This window comes from Lissotriton helveticus, chromosome 7 (genome assembly GCF_964261635.1).
Source record: "Lissotriton helveticus chromosome 7, aLisHel1.1, whole genome shotgun sequence".
NCBI lineage: Eukaryota > Metazoa > Chordata > Amphibia > Caudata > Salamandridae > Lissotriton > Lissotriton helveticus.
The window spans coordinates 734,049,027-734,064,556 of record NC_136068.1 but is presented as its reverse complement, the minus strand read 5'-3'; the positions used below and the strand labels follow the sequence as shown (position 1 = coordinate 734,064,556).

Here is a 15,530-nt window from a genome sequence, read left to right as displayed (position 1 = left end):
TGATATTATCAAGGTTTATCTCCTAAGCGATAAAAATCGGCCGAAATGCATGAATATCGCTGAAAAGTCAGCGATATTCATGCATTACCGAGCAAATGCTCTTAGCCATGTTATCCACCTCCCATTGGATAACATGGCTAAGAACTGCTCAGGGCAGGTGTTAGCTTTTGGAGATATTCGCGCTTATTTTTATTAAATATTATTTAGATGCGATCACTGGCATAGTGGTCTGCTGACTCATGTGATGGCATTCAATCGGTATGAGTAGCAATTTTCATTCTAACTCATGAATATTAAGAAGGTAGATCAAATTGTGACCCCATTTTAAATGGTAATTTTGCACACCGACCTAAGAGTACGTTATTTAGTTTTAAAAACCCGAAATGAGTCACAAAAAGTTGGTGCGCAATTTACAACCACTTTTTTGCAAATAGATTCTAAGTACATCTGGTCCTTTGTTTTACTCGTTCTTAAAAAACTACCTGCGGTTTCCTCCAGCATGTCAAAACTGTAGTACCACAATCTGTGACCCTCAATGAATTCAAAGTTGCTATCCTAAGAATATTCTGCGAAAAAATTCTGCTACAACTGTAAATAATCCCATCTGGAAATTCTATAAAAAGCAGTTTACACAGGATACTACAGAAAGTTCGCCATTTGCAAACACAAAGCTATGTGGATTTATATAGTGCGTAGCTACCCGAAGGCTTCCCAGCGCTCAGTGAGTATCAGCGAGCATGCCAACCAAAGGGGGTGAGAATGGTGGAGTTAACAGGGGTGTAAACCAGGTTTTTACCACTTTTCTGAATCATAGCTCATTAATTTCGTCTCTCAGCTCCTGGAGCATAGAGTGCCATAGCTTTGGTATCAAGTACGCGAAGGATCGGGCTCTCCATCTGGCCCTTTGTATTCTCAGTGTCTCTAGTAGCTGTCCCTTTGAAGACCTTAAGGTCATACACGGGGAGCAGAAGGTTGCTGATAATAAGGGGCCCTTTGAGGTTAATGCAGGGATTACACTGTGTTTACGGTCACTTTGAAGATAAAGTAATTACAATATACCCTTTTTTCTTAAAATGGTTGACTTTTATTTGTTTTTTTACTCCAGCTCACCAAATTTAGTTGTAAAATTCAATAGCAATTCATTGTCCTGTAAATACTACTGTAAATGATTTTATGAATGCACATATTACTGGTGCTTGATATGCACAATTATTGCCAACCTTCCATTTTTTGCGATGCTCCAGAGGCTGTATGTGAAAGTAACCCCAAAATATTATGTTTCGCTTACACACACACAGACTCTGATTACTCCAATCACACACATGTGCACTCAGACTCAAACATTCACACACCATAGTTTCCTATTGTTTTCCACTGAAGTTTGTAGAGGGAAAAAAGAAAGTCTGCAGGTACAGCTGGTGAGATAACTATGCCTATTAATTTGCCTGTAGAATGTGAAGAGAACTCTGCTCAATAATGTAGTAAGGCCTTAAAGCATGCTGTCTGCGTTTTAGCTGGGGAACATTATGGGTAAAACTGTACATGCTGCAAAGGAATGCTCACTACAACATAGTGACCAAATATGGACATTGAAATCCATAAAAGGTTTTAAAATAGACCATTAATGGTGTATTTGGATTCAATAGTATATACAAACGTTACAAAAACTAACAATTACGGAGAAACGTGCTCCTTGTTATAAAATTGTTGCTTAGTAGCTGATGGCATTTAAGGAAAAGTAGAATCGTATATATTCAGCCATGTAAATGTCAGGTTGAACAAAATTTAGCACTGTTGTTGTCAGCCACCAATTTTTCTAATTTTGCATTGAAAAGAGTAGCACATTCGTTTCGTTATATTTACACTAAACATGGTGGCATTTGAAGAAATGGTGTGCATACTGCTTTGAGAAGTCAAAATCGTCATAAGTTAGCATGGACAGCATCACAACTAAAGAACACTGATGACATGAAATGGCTCAAAAACAAAATGACAAATACCATGCACTAAACATTTATGACACTTTTACATTATGTGTAGATATGCCGATTTTCCAATAGCAGTGACAATGATAGTACATTTAAGGACAAATCCTTCACGCCTTATAATTTGGTGTATGGTATTGTATATTAATGCATTTGTGGGCATCACCCACTTTCCAGAGGCGCCAGATTTCTGTTAAAACAGTTTTCAAAGTCTGCTTGGTTACCCTTGAACAGCCTAATGGGGTTCTACAAGAAAATAATATGAAAAAAAATACAAAATTCTTTCATAATAACAAAAAGATATTTCATCTAAAAATCATTCTTATTATACACTGTACAAGCTATTTTACAATCATTTATGTAATTGCACTGCAGCATAAGCTGCAGTAGCCCTTTCATTTTCTTTCCCCATTTCCAAATATACCCATACAATATATATATTTTACATTCTGAAACTATAACTAAATACAAAAATATATTAAATTTCACATTTTGCCCTTTTCTTTTCATAAATTTGATACATTTTTCATCATTTTCAGTTTTATATTTACTGAAAAAATGTTGCCCCAAGCGAAATATAATTTCTTTTTTTTTATTTTATGTCTTGTGCAGCTGTAGTTTTAGCTAAGGCAAGCATCCGGATCCCATAATTGCATACATGGAAAGGGCTACTACAGCTTCTAAAATGTTGAAAATAGAATGATCTTCTGAAACAGGAGGGCGAAGGGTACATTCACAATACCCATCGTAGCTTTATGGCACAGTCGTGATTGAGTCAATGGGAAATCACACAGCTTCATCTTAAATGAATTCCTAATAAAGACACAGTAACTTTTATGGTTAAGGAATAGTATTGTTTGTTGTCAGTCACTCGGCCTATTTTCTAACTGGTTGAGTCTGCAATTCCAATATCTCTACTCGGGAGCAAGAACTCACACTCAGTGGAACAAGACATATAAAGTACAAGGCATCCATTTAAGGAGTTTTTGGTTACCAATTAATTGCCCAGCAAGAAATTAGAAGCTAGACAGTTGTGGGGCAATGAATCAATACTTGCAAGCGGATGCGTGTGTACTGGAGTGCCTGGCAACAAAACAGGAACACCAATGAGCAGAGTGGGAGGTTTTTAGAACGTATAAAAGGGCAGATTTATTCCAAGGAGACAGCTTTGGAACAAGCACAATTAAACAAAAAGGACAACTAGCTTCCCCCTTCACAGGTATGTGAACGTGCTATAAATTAAACTTAGCAATATAAAGAGTAGAGTAATAATCTTCAAAGGTTGGACATCAGGGAAAATGTCTATGTTTACCTGGGTCTCAAAACAGAAATAACCACCGGAAAGTGCAACTGGACAACAGCCTGAACATACTTTTTTAATCTGTAATGGACAATGTTATTTGTTACATAGGACTCCAAGTCCTAATACTGCTGTTGCTATGTTATGATATAAAAATTATAATACTGCTTACAATACCCTAATTGGAGGAATTTTGTTTTGTATGTTTTTTAATTGAAATATGTATGGCAATGATTAACTGTCTGTAGCCAAAATCAGTTTCATTTCAGCTGCCTGACACTAACTCTCAGCGGGTGACTGAGTCAGAAAATGCTATTTCACATTGATACAGAAAATACGGTCAGTTCTTTTTATTTTAATGGAATATTATCTACTGAAAGAATGCCTTCACTATGTTGGAGGGGAGGACTTTCTCACAGGGAAAAATGTCATGGGAAATCAAGTTCTGCCGAGGAATTGAAGCGGTAATTCAGATGTCAAATTTTCTAAAATGTAATCATCTTCAGTTACCTTTGAACTACGGCCAATAAAAAAAAGCAAACAAATTGTCAAAATCTAATATAACTTTAAAAGTCAGCTCAGCAGTGCATATAAATGATTGGAAGGTAACTTAATTCAAAACACCACAAATGAGAGAAACACTGTATAGTGGTTACTGTTGTCGTAATAAGGACAAGTTCTATCTGTTAATCTTTTCAAGTATCACAACATTCTTACTCTCCGTTCAATTCGCCGAATCACATGGCTCTCCGACAGCAGCAAAGTGTCTTAGCAATAGCATTTCTGCATGCCTAGGATTTCTCAACTGAAGGGAACAGCATGCGTAAGTGCAATGAGAACCCTTTGTGGTGGGTAGAAGCAAGTTTGTTCTCAGCACAATTAACACTGGAATGTTGAGGAGCTCCACTGAAGACAATGGAGTGGTTCAGAGCCATTACAGGCTGGTGCAGGCCTTGTCCTCCAACATTTCAAGTTTGTCTTTCTGTTTCTCCCTGTTTAATTTAGAACATTCTACCATCAGTGGGTGGAGTGCGCTAAGGTCTTAGCCTTGCAGCTCTTGTACCTTAGGCTACACTGTTTTTTACAGGTCTACACCTTCGTTATAGGCCTGAGCCACACAGGTCCTTTAACAACCAAGATATCCCTCGGCAGCAGACTTTAGGCTAAGTGAGAATTCACATCAGATTTCTGGATTGGCCAATAGTGGAGTACAGGCAGAAAGGCTTCATGATTCTTAATGCTTCTAAAGGAAATTTCCATTTATCTGCTACTAAACCAATGTCTGGCAAAATAGACTTTACTGGGATGGTTAAGATCAGACATCTGAACACTCACAGGTAGGGCTCTGAAATGGGAATGCTCAATTGTTCAGGGAGTGGTAGGTGGAGAATCAAAGCGCATCAGAGGTATCTGAAGATGAACATGGAATTTAATTTTAACACTAATATGTGGTAACAAAGAAATGTTGTTTTAGAGGGAATGAAAACAAATATTGTTTAAGTCCAAGAGAGAACGGGACACAATCAAAGGTTTTTCGTTGTCTTTAAAAGAAATCATAATTCCAGATAAGGAAAAAAACATTTTCGGATATCATGTGGTTTTCCTATAACCAAGAATATATTAAAAACAATCTAGAGACTAACACTAATGTGTTTGGACACAATAAGCTGTAAATACTGAGAACCAGTGAAATGGGTTTGAGTCTAGAAAGACCAGGGATGTCGATTTCGGGAAAACTAAGACGTAGAAAACGGCATATTTCAAGTCCACATTCATTTACCACAACTGTTGCCTGCTCCAATCCTCAAAAAAGGGCTACTACGGATTTCTATAATTTTCAAATTGTATTAAAGCCATATTTAAAGTGCTTGTAATCAATGCTTGTTGGATAATTATTGTCTGTATAAATCATGTGATTTGTTTAAGATTACTGCTAGATATTAAACGATGACCTGTTAAAAAAGACAGGCTTGAACTATGAACTTCACATCTAAACACTATATCATAATTTAATAAGCTTACATATTGCGCCAACAGTAACCGTTTTTCCTTGCTGTTTCACAGCCTATCCTTTTCAATGGACACGTACATGCACAATGAAAAATATGTTAGACCTTTTTAAGTGCTGTACCACATTTAGGGTATCGGGTGTACTAACATGTAATTTGTACATGGCAAAATTTGGTGTTTTTTGGTAACACATACCTGGGTTGGGTTTTAAGTGCAAATTAGCTGAAAGTGCTGGAAAGCCACACTGTGCTAAGCAGGGAGAGAGAGATACAAAATGAAATATAAAAATAATTGGATACACTTAGGTTACTGAATTTAACCCTGTTGCCACGCCAAAAATACCTGGGCATCCACTTTGGAAATCATTATACGAGATTTTCCTTCCCCCGCACAAAAGAGAGAAAAGTACAGCTGTACAACCGGTGTCAAGGAATACAAAAACATGAAAACAAAGAAAGGAGCAAGCCTGTTTCCACAGTATAGATTTGAAAAGAAATTTGATAAAACCAGAAAGCAGTAGTTAAAAAAAGGCACAACTTCCCTTCTCTGATGTATAATTGTAAACTTACTTCAGGATACTACATGCTTAAATCAAAACTTTTTTTAAAATCTAGACTACACAAAGGTCACTTGACCAAAATAAAAAAGTAGAGCACTAGTTTATCCAGTCAACTGAAAGAATTATTAGCAGGATGTTCATAACACGTATTCGGGTGAATCAATTTTGCTTTCTTCTTTCTCCAATAACTTGAAAAGCGAGCTGGCTGTTTTTTTGTATAGCCCAAAGTCTTGGCCCTTTGTAAGCCACATGTACTGTAGTGCATCGTTAAAAAACACATTGTAGCAGGGGGACGAAAATGAACAAGTCTGAACGTCTGTAGAGAAAAGCTTTGACTGTATCTTTCCTTAAGGCAATATCTTTTATAGTAAGGCAGTCACTTCTGATGAAATAACAGTTTCTTGATATTTCCAGTAGAATATTTTGGTATCTGATTGCTGATGATTTCAGACAGCATCTCTGGGAAATCGACGCTCAGCGATTTATCAGTAAATGTATGGAAGCAAAACCGAAGAAGGGTTTCCACCACCTGCCGATAAAAAACAAAAGAGAGAAACCAATATGAATAATGTTTTTGTGACGGTACAGTAAAAGCACAAAGTTACCTTTATAGTGACCAAATTACTACTAGACCATAGGGTCTTTCCAATGAGCAACTCACTGGATAACTGCCAACTAGATGTGGGATCGGACACTTCTTGTAAAGCTGTACATTCAGAGATGTGCACACCCATAAGGAGTATGCCAGCCGGATTAATACAGAGAACCATTTTTCCCATGTGCATACATCACTCTGTAAGGAATCCTCAAGAGCGGACCAACATAATTTATGATGGTTAAGTATCTGGGCAGCCAGGATATGCCACTGACACATACATACCTGAAGAATACGAATGACAATGGAGTACCTGTGATGGTGTGCCTAGAAACCAGATGATGATCTTGTTTCATGCAGAATATATCAATGAGAAACACATGACATAATTCAACTAGTAAAGGTCGCCTTAGCAGACACAAAGCCAGCAGTGGCAGCTCCTCTATAGGGACGTTTGGGCGCCGCCTCCCTGCTTTCTCGCAGTGCGAGAAGGCAGAAACATAAATGGTAATAACTACCATTTGCTTCTGCCTTCTTGCACTGCAAGAAAGCAGAAGTTCCTGGTTGGGGGTGGGCGGTCCTGCTCGAGGGCAGGGGGGAGTGGCTTGCCCACTGTAGTTCATACTGACTGTTTGGGCAGCCTGAGGCCGCCCAAACAGTCAGTATGAACAACAGTGGTCAAGCCACTCCCTCCTGCCCTCGAGCAACACCGCCCACTCTCCCTGTTCTCTATGCATGCTGCAGCATACATAGAGAAAATGACCCGGGTGGGGCGCGGCCTCACCAATCACAAGGCTGCGGTGGAGGGAGGCTGCCTGCAGCCTTCCTGATGACGAACCCAGAGGAATTCAAAACCAGGACGGCAGGAGTCGGGAGTCTCTGGGACAGTAAGTTTTAGTCTATTTTCTATCTTTTTTTTCCCTTAAACCCCTCACGCCTCCCCCTTATCCCCTCCGGGGCGCGACAACCCCATTTCCACCCCCCCGCCCGTAATGCCGGCCGCGACTGATGTGTACTAACTAACCCCAATCTTATGCAAATACAATGCGCTTCATGTTAGGTGACATATTGTAATGTGCGTCCTCACTAACACCTAAAAAACAGGCTGCGAGTGTGGGGAGGGTAGTAGGTGGGTTGGAGTGGTTTTATGCGGGGGCAGAGATACATGGCCCAGGCATTCCCAAAGGTGATAAATCAGCCACGGTAAAAATCGGGAAGCGCCTTTAAACGTATGTCGGAAAACAAGGACTAAGTAAGGTACTGTGAAACCGCGGGTAGCAGACGGTCTGCCACGGTGCGTACTGATAATAAAGCTGCGCTATAGTCTTACAGAGGCCCCTAGGCGGGTCAGAAGAGTCCAGAGCTGGACCTGGGCTGGTGTAATTGGGCTGGAATTTCAGGTAAAAGGTGAGGTAGGAGCCCCGGGGCAGTGAAAGCCGGGTGCCGGCTGCAATCTGGGTAGCCCTCATATAAAGTTTGTGTAATGCTTCCTCAACCGAGGAGGCATGGGGAAATTGAAAGAAAAAACGAGTTACTTACCTGTACACTATGGTTCTCCAGTATTATCTTTCATAGATTCACATGCTTGTATCTTCCCCGTCGTCATGGTGGGAGTCTAACGGTAGCAGAATTACCACAGCAGTATCATAGAGTAAAAACTGCATAGAAAATCCCATAAGGAATCATATTATTTGGTAACCAAACGTCATCATTATTTGGTCCAAAACTCAGCCAATCAGCTGCCAGCCCTGACATCACACTCCCAGCAGAGCCACCATACCTCAGATTTCCAGCTCCAAGTGAGAGCCAAGGATATATCTAGAGATAAAAGGTCTACCTGAGTAACGGGGAGGTGGGCGGGCCACATGTGAATCTATGAAAGATAATACGGGAGAACCATAGTGTACAGGTAAGTAACTAGTTTTTTCTCCAGTATTGAATCTTTCATAGATTCACATGCTTGTATCAGAATAGCGAGCAGTACTTGTTACAAGATGCGTTGCTCAGGATAGAACCTCACATCCTCTGTGGGCTCTGCCCCTATTTTTTTTATATTATCAACCATAAGATTAGACTGATTGCAATGATTTGAAACAAAGCATGCCTATGACAAGACAGTATTCAAATAATGCAAGAACATAAACATTAAAATATTCATATATACATTTGAAAAGTATATAAACAATAACGTATATATATATATATTTAAATTTATATATTTTAACAAATACCTTCATGAAAAAAATGGCGTAGAACTGCTTGTGCTACTGCTGCATCTTCTCACCATGCTGTGTCTAGACAATAATGTCTAGTAAAAGTATACACATTTTTTCACGTCGCTGCCCTGCAAATGTCTGGCAGAGACACTCCTGCAAATAGGGCCGTAGAAGTTGCAATCTTTCTGGTGGAATGCGCATGTACTCTGGATTGTAGAGGTTTACCAGCTTTGTCATGACACAAAGCGATAGCCGAAGAAATCCATCAAGACATACTAGATCTGGACAGTGGCAAACCTTTTCTTGGTCGAGAAAAAGCCACAAAAAGTTGGTTTGTTTTCCTGAACGACTTTGTTCTGTCAATGTAGAACTTTAAACACCGTTTGATGTCCAGGGAATGTAGAGCCCTTTCCGCAGAAGACGAAGGATCTCTAAAAAATGTAGGTAATACCACAGGCTCTTTCAGATGAAAAATGGAAGGAACCTTAGGAATGAACTTCGGATTTGTTCTCAAGATAAACTTATCTGGTCGGAATTGGAGAAAAGGTTCTGAAATCGAGAAAGCCTGCATTTCGCTGACTCTCCTTGCTGAAGTGAGAGCCAATAGCAAGGCTGTTTTCCATGAAAGAAACTGTAAATCTGCTTTCTGTACCGGTTCAAAGGGCGGTTTCATGAGCTGTGCCAGAACCGTATTAAGCTGCCAAGAGACTATTGGATAGTGAGCTGGGGGAAACACCCTGAAAAGTCCTTTGAGAAATTCTTTTATCACTCTTTGAGACAAGAGAGATGGATGGTTAGTATCCCTTCTATATCTTGAGATAGCTGCCAAATGCACTTTTATAGATGCATGTGAAAGACCCGCTTGAGCCAAATGCAAAAGATATGGCAGAATTTGTTCTGAAGAGATATTAAAGGGATGTAGACTTTGAGATGCGCACCATTGACAAAATCTCTACCATTTAGCCGTATAAGTCTTGCTCGTAGAAATTGCCCGGGATCTTGAGAGAATATACCGGCATTCCTGAGAAATATTTAAAGATTGGAATTCATGCTTGTGAGGTTCCATGCTGACAAATTGAGCGATTTCAAATTTGGATGGAGAATTTGACCTTCGTTCATGGAGATCAGGTTCTGTGAGAATGGGAACTGAATCCGGGGTGTCACAGACAGCTTGAGGAGATCTGAGAACCAAGCTTGTCTTGTCCACGCTGGAGCTATGAGGATTAAGTGGCACGGTCTGATTTCATTTTCCGTATCACTCTCGATATCAGAGGGAATGGAGGTAATGCATATGCGAACATCCCTGTCCAGCACATTTGAAGTGCATTGCCCCACGATCCTTTTTGATGAAACCTGCTTGCGAAGTGTTTGCATTTTGAGTTGTGAATGTTCGCGTACAGATCCAGTGATGGGGTTCCCCATAGGTGAAAGACTTTGAGAAGTTGACCGTGATCTAATTCCCACTCGTGAGAAACACTTGTTGATCTGCTCAGGGTATCTACTCTTATGTTGTCCACACCCGGAATGTACTGAACTTGCAGCGAGATGTTGTGGAGTAGTAACCACCTTCAAATCTCTTGCGCTTGTTTTGAGAGAAGTTTTGACTTTGTACCCCCTTGTTTTAGTAGGTAAAACATGGTCGTTGTACTGTCTGCCCTGACTAGTACTGTGGAATCTCTAATTCTGGGTAGAAATGCCTGTAATCCCAAGAACACTGTCTTTAGCTCCAGCAGGTTGATGTGAAGATGAGTTTCGCATTCTGACAAATGACCCCGAATTTCGAGGTCTTGGAGAAGTGCCCCCGAACCTTGAAGAGATGCGTCTGTCATCATAACATAACTGTGACGTTGAGGTTCGAAGAGCAGACCTCTTGTTAAATGTTTTCTGATTTTCCACCATGACAGGGCCTTTTTTTATCTGAGGAGAGATAGTCACTCGATCTTCGAAGGATCCTTGAGATTGAATCCATTGTTTGCCCAGAAGCTCTTGAAGAGGCCTCATGTGCAGTCTGCAATTGGGAAGTAAGGGGATACAGGAAGACATCACCCCCAATAATGACTTCTCACCGAAGTGTACTTTCTTGTCTGTAGATGAGATGCTAGATGTATTATTTTCTGAACACGTTCCTCTGAAGGATAAGCTTTCGCTTCCCTTGTGTGGAGCATGGCTGCCAGAAATTGAAGAGACTGAGATGGGATGAGAAATGACTTTTCTAGATTGACTCTCAGACCCAGACGGCTGAAGATATCCATGCAACATTGTAGGGAGTGCTGGGTTTCCTGAAACGAAGTGCCTTTTATGAGCCAATCGTCTAGATATGGGAAGATTTGGTGACCTTGAAGTCTTAAGTGAGCTGCCACTGGCGCCACACACTTTGTAAAAACCCTCGGGCCGACTTCAGACCGAATGGTAAGAATTTGAATTGGTAGTGGCGCCCCGCCACCATGACGCGCAGAAATTTTCTTTTGATATGGATCGGGATGTGAAAATAAGCATCTAAGAGGTCCAGGGATGCCATGTCGTCTCCTTTGAAGAGAAGAAGGAGTATTTCTTGCAGGGATAGCATACGAAAAGATATCCTTTTGATGAATTTGTTCAAACTTCTCAGGTCCATTACCTGTCTCCATTTCCCAGTGTGTTTTTTCTTTATTAGAAAGAAATGTGAATAAAAGCCTTTCCCTCGTTGACGTGGCACTTCCTCTATTGCCTCTTTTTGCAAGAGGGTTAAAATTTCCACCTTGGGTGCCGTTGCTTTCTGAGAACCGGAGGTTGATTTGAAGGCTTCTGTATAAATTCCAGGGTATGGCCCTGCTGAATTATGTCCAGTACCCATCTGTCTGTTGTTATCGACATCCATTCTTGATAAAACAGAGAAAGGTAATGCTTTTTGAAGCTTGAACAAGTGGCGGGCGCTTTGATGAAGTCACTGTCTTCGATTAGGTTGTTGAAATTTAGCAGTAGCCTTTCTTTTTGCCTGCTGCTGCTGATGATGATGCGGGGTATTTGAGGATCGAAATTGCTAGCTACTTGAAAACTGGCGATACCCCTGCTAATTGTAAGGTTGATATCTGCCAGATTGGTATGCGGGTCTTTGAATATACTGTCCTCTAGACCCTCTCTTTCGAAAGGACTGAAATCTGCCCTGTTGTAGAGAGCCCAACGCTCGTGCCGTATCAGTGTCAGCTTTGATGCCTTGTAGGGCCTCATCAATGTGCTTTCCGAAGAGATTTTCTCCGTTGAACGGCATGTCAATTATTTTCGCTTGGACTTCTGGTCTAAACGAAGTGGCTTCTTAGTGCTACCGCCGCTGCCATTTGCCTAAATGAAATAGAAGGCATATCCATTGCAATATCTATAGATTTAGATGCCTCTCTGGATCCATCCTGTATTATGGCGGCTGCCTCTTCCTTTTTATCCTCCGGCAGATGGGACAACAATGGAGTTATATCTGACCACATTTGCCGATTGTACCTACTGAGGAGGGCTAACGCATTTGCAGCTCTAATGGAGGCTGCTGCCATCACTGCAAAGCACTTCCCCGCACCATCCATTCATCTTCCCTCCTTGTCTGGAGGGGCTGCAGATGTTGAAACTGGATTTTTTGAATTGCGTTGTGCGGCCTGCATTATCACTTACTCTGGCCGTGGATGCCCAATTAAACATGCAGGAGAGGATTCTGGTGCCCGATACTTTTTCTCTATCCTAGACACCGAGGCTGCGACAGAGGGCGGACTTTTCATAAGTTTCAATCCTTCTTCCCAAATGGACTCTATAATAGGGATTGCTTGGATAGATTTTCTTGACTCCTCTTTGAAATCGTACAGAAAACATTCTGCTTCTTGAACTGGAAGCAGGAGTTCAAATCTTTTCGAGGCCTTTTCCATAATATCATGGAGTCCTCCAATGTCCTGAGGAGGAGAATTTGCTGGAGACGGCGATGGAGACAGCGTAGTAGGAATAATATATTGATCCCATTTTATCTCAACCGGACTTTCCTGAAGAAGTTCTCCTTCTTCCGGTTGATCTCTGTCACTGTCCGCCAAATCATCTCTAATCGTAATAATTGGGGGAGATCGAATCTTTTGAACTGAAGGTGTAGGTAGAGGTTGAGGTTGAGCTACTTGAGTTTCAGCTGGACTTGCTGCAGTCTTTGAGGCTGGAGCGTTAGCTTTGGGAAAACGACGATAGTAGTCGTTAATCATATGACGTAGACCCATCACGAGAAAAATTGGCATGGAGACAGACTCCTCTCTCACCTCATGCTGTACTCCTTCCTCCTCCTCATAAGCATATGACTGCTGAAATGATTCATATCTCTTTGATTCAGTCACTGGACGATCCTGGAAAGAAAACACCTCTTGAACTTCCTGACACTCGTCAGTGTCCTGACTTTTTATCTGATGCTGGGAAGGACTATAAGCCTTTCCCGTCGGCTCCTCATCCTCCGACTGCAAATCCAGCAGATTTGGTGGTGGGAGCGGTGAAATCTTAGTCCAGCTTGTAAAATCCCTAGATTTCTTCGCCGTCGACGAGTCCATGGACGTTGGAAAGGACTTCAAAGTTATTGATGACTTTGTCTTTGGGGACTTAAAAGATGTCGTCGACTGAGCTCCTGTCGACGATGTTCCCATCGACGACGAAATACGAGTTACCGTTAACGAAGCTGTCGACGCCAATGGTGCCATCGACGAAGAAGTCGTTAACGCGGTCGACGCTGTTCTTCCCGTCGACGGGATCGTCGACGAACCTTCCTTCGACGATGTTTTCGTCGTCGACGCAGCTGTCATCGTTGATATCGTAGTCGTCGACGAAGTAGTCATCGACGGCATAGTCCACGTTTTCACAGGAGTCAAAGCCGGTGACTCTCCTACTTTTGAAGAAGGAGCAGAAGGCACCTCCCTTGATACAGATGCCTTTTTAAAGGGAGTTTGAGGCAGAGAAGATGAAGAGGCTTCTTTTTCTTTGGTCTTTTGCTTTTTTGGATCTATTTTTTCCTCAGGGGCAGAAGACTTCCTCTTCTTGGAAGATTGAGAATTCACCTCTTCCTCAGAGTCTGTAACTGAAGTGGCCTTCTTCTTTTGAAGCCACAATAATAAACGTGCCTCCCTGTCTCTCACGGTTTTTGCCGAAAAGGTTCTACAGTGCTTGCAGTCCTTTGGCACATGTTTAGAGTGGGGCAGTACAAACAGTCCTTATGTGGATCCTCAGAATATAGTCTAGGTTTCCCACAGGATCTGCAGGTCCTGAAAAGTCTCTTTTTAGAGCTTTCAGCCATAGTAGGTAAGAGAAGTAACACAGTACCTTAAATCCAGTAGAAAGAAACGTTCAGGTGAAAAGTACACACAGGAACAAAACTGAGCAGAGCTCAGGGAGACTCCTTCTCACATGAAGGCGGTTGGAAATCTGAGGTATGATGGCTCTGCTGGGGAGTGTGATGTCAGGGCTAGCAGCTGATTGGCTGAGTTTTGGACCAAATAATGATGAGGTTTGGTTACCAAATAATATGATTCCTTATGGGATTTTCTATGCACTTTTTACTCTATGATACTGCTGTGGTCATTCGGTTATCGTGAGACTCCCAACATGACGACGGGGAAGTTACAAGCATGTGAATCTATGAACGATTTAATACTGGAGAATGGAACTATTTCCTAGTACAACAGTCTTTTTAGAAGAAAAGTGGGATGAGTCCTAAGGACCACCTCGCTCTAGTGGAATACTATAAATCAGTGTGAGGTTCAAGGTGATTGAATCTTGCATATGTTCCTTGCCATTACTGTCACCAAGCTGGAATTCCTTGAAAGAAGCTGCAGATCACATGAGCCGAGCAGCTTAAAGGGTTTATGTATCAGTCTGACCAAGACCAGGTTGAGGTCCTAAGAGACCATGAGACCCTTGATTAGAAGGGATAAATACATCAAGTCCATCAGAAGACTATAGGTGACTCGACTGGCCATGGTGACCTTCCCACCACTTCCTAAAGACTTCAGTGGCCACAAGATTAGCCTTGCAGGTATCCACCTGCAACTGTTTACCATACATGATGTGAACTAGCACATATCATCCACTGAGCAAGTGAGAGAGATGCTCCGTAATTTGATCTGGCAACTAGCTCTGGTGGACACTAAGGGCTATCTAGCAGAATGTTCAGATTCAATGCAGAGATTCTTAGGTGTGCAAAACTAGCGCCTTAGGCACCATGTGCCCAAGTTCAGCAGTTGTTAAGGAGGGGAGCCACATTTTCCCTGCTTGCAAGGACAGGATGTTGTTCTCCTGAGATAGGCAGATGTTGTACTTGTACATTACTTCAAACAAGTCCTTAACCCAAGCATTGTTCTTAACCAAACAATCCAAGCAGGAGGAAAAAGAATGATCGAACATCCTAGGCTAGAAAGATTTAGCTCTAACATGTTTCTGTGGAGAGCCAAAGCAAATTGGTCCCACAAAGCATTATTTGAGGGGGTGAAAAAGTTCTATCCATGAAAGAGGGAGCTGATTACTTTTTCCTGGACCTCTGGTTAAAGATCTGAAAATGTAAGCCATGACTGACACTATTGACAGGCTGCGTTTATAGTTCCGACAGCTGTATCAATGAGGTCCAAGGACATTAGTAGTTTATGCTTACCCTTGTGAAAGTAAGCTGTAGAGCACAAAGTCATACTACTCTGGTCATAGCCTGGGAGAATGAAGGAGGGCCTGCTGATTCATGCCAACGGTGCAGCCATTACTTGACTGTGAAGGCATTGGTCTGTCTGACCACTTGACTGCTACATTTTCTTTCTGTACGTCGCAACACTCTAAGGGCCTGATTATGACTTTGGCGATGTAGGCCACCCCGCTCCCACACCACACGACAGATTTCTCA

At 41.6% G+C, this 15,530-nt stretch overlaps 1 protein-coding gene across 2 annotated transcripts in view; it reads right to left on the bottom strand.

Moving 5' to 3' along the window:
• Positions 1 to 2,563: 2,563 nt before the first annotated feature.
• NR3C1 (nuclear receptor subfamily 3 group C member 1) overlaps positions 2,564 to 15,530 on the bottom strand; it is a 597,661-nt gene continuing 584,694 nt past the window's right edge. For both annotated transcript variants that reach the window (XM_078653058.1, XM_078653059.1), the window contains exon 9: positions 2,564 to 6,383. In XM_078653058.1, coding sequence (XP_078509184.1) covers positions 6,231 to 6,383 — 153 coding nt within the window. In that variant the 3' untranslated portion in view covers positions 2,564 to 6,230. The remainder of the gene's footprint in view (positions 6,384 to 15,530) is intronic.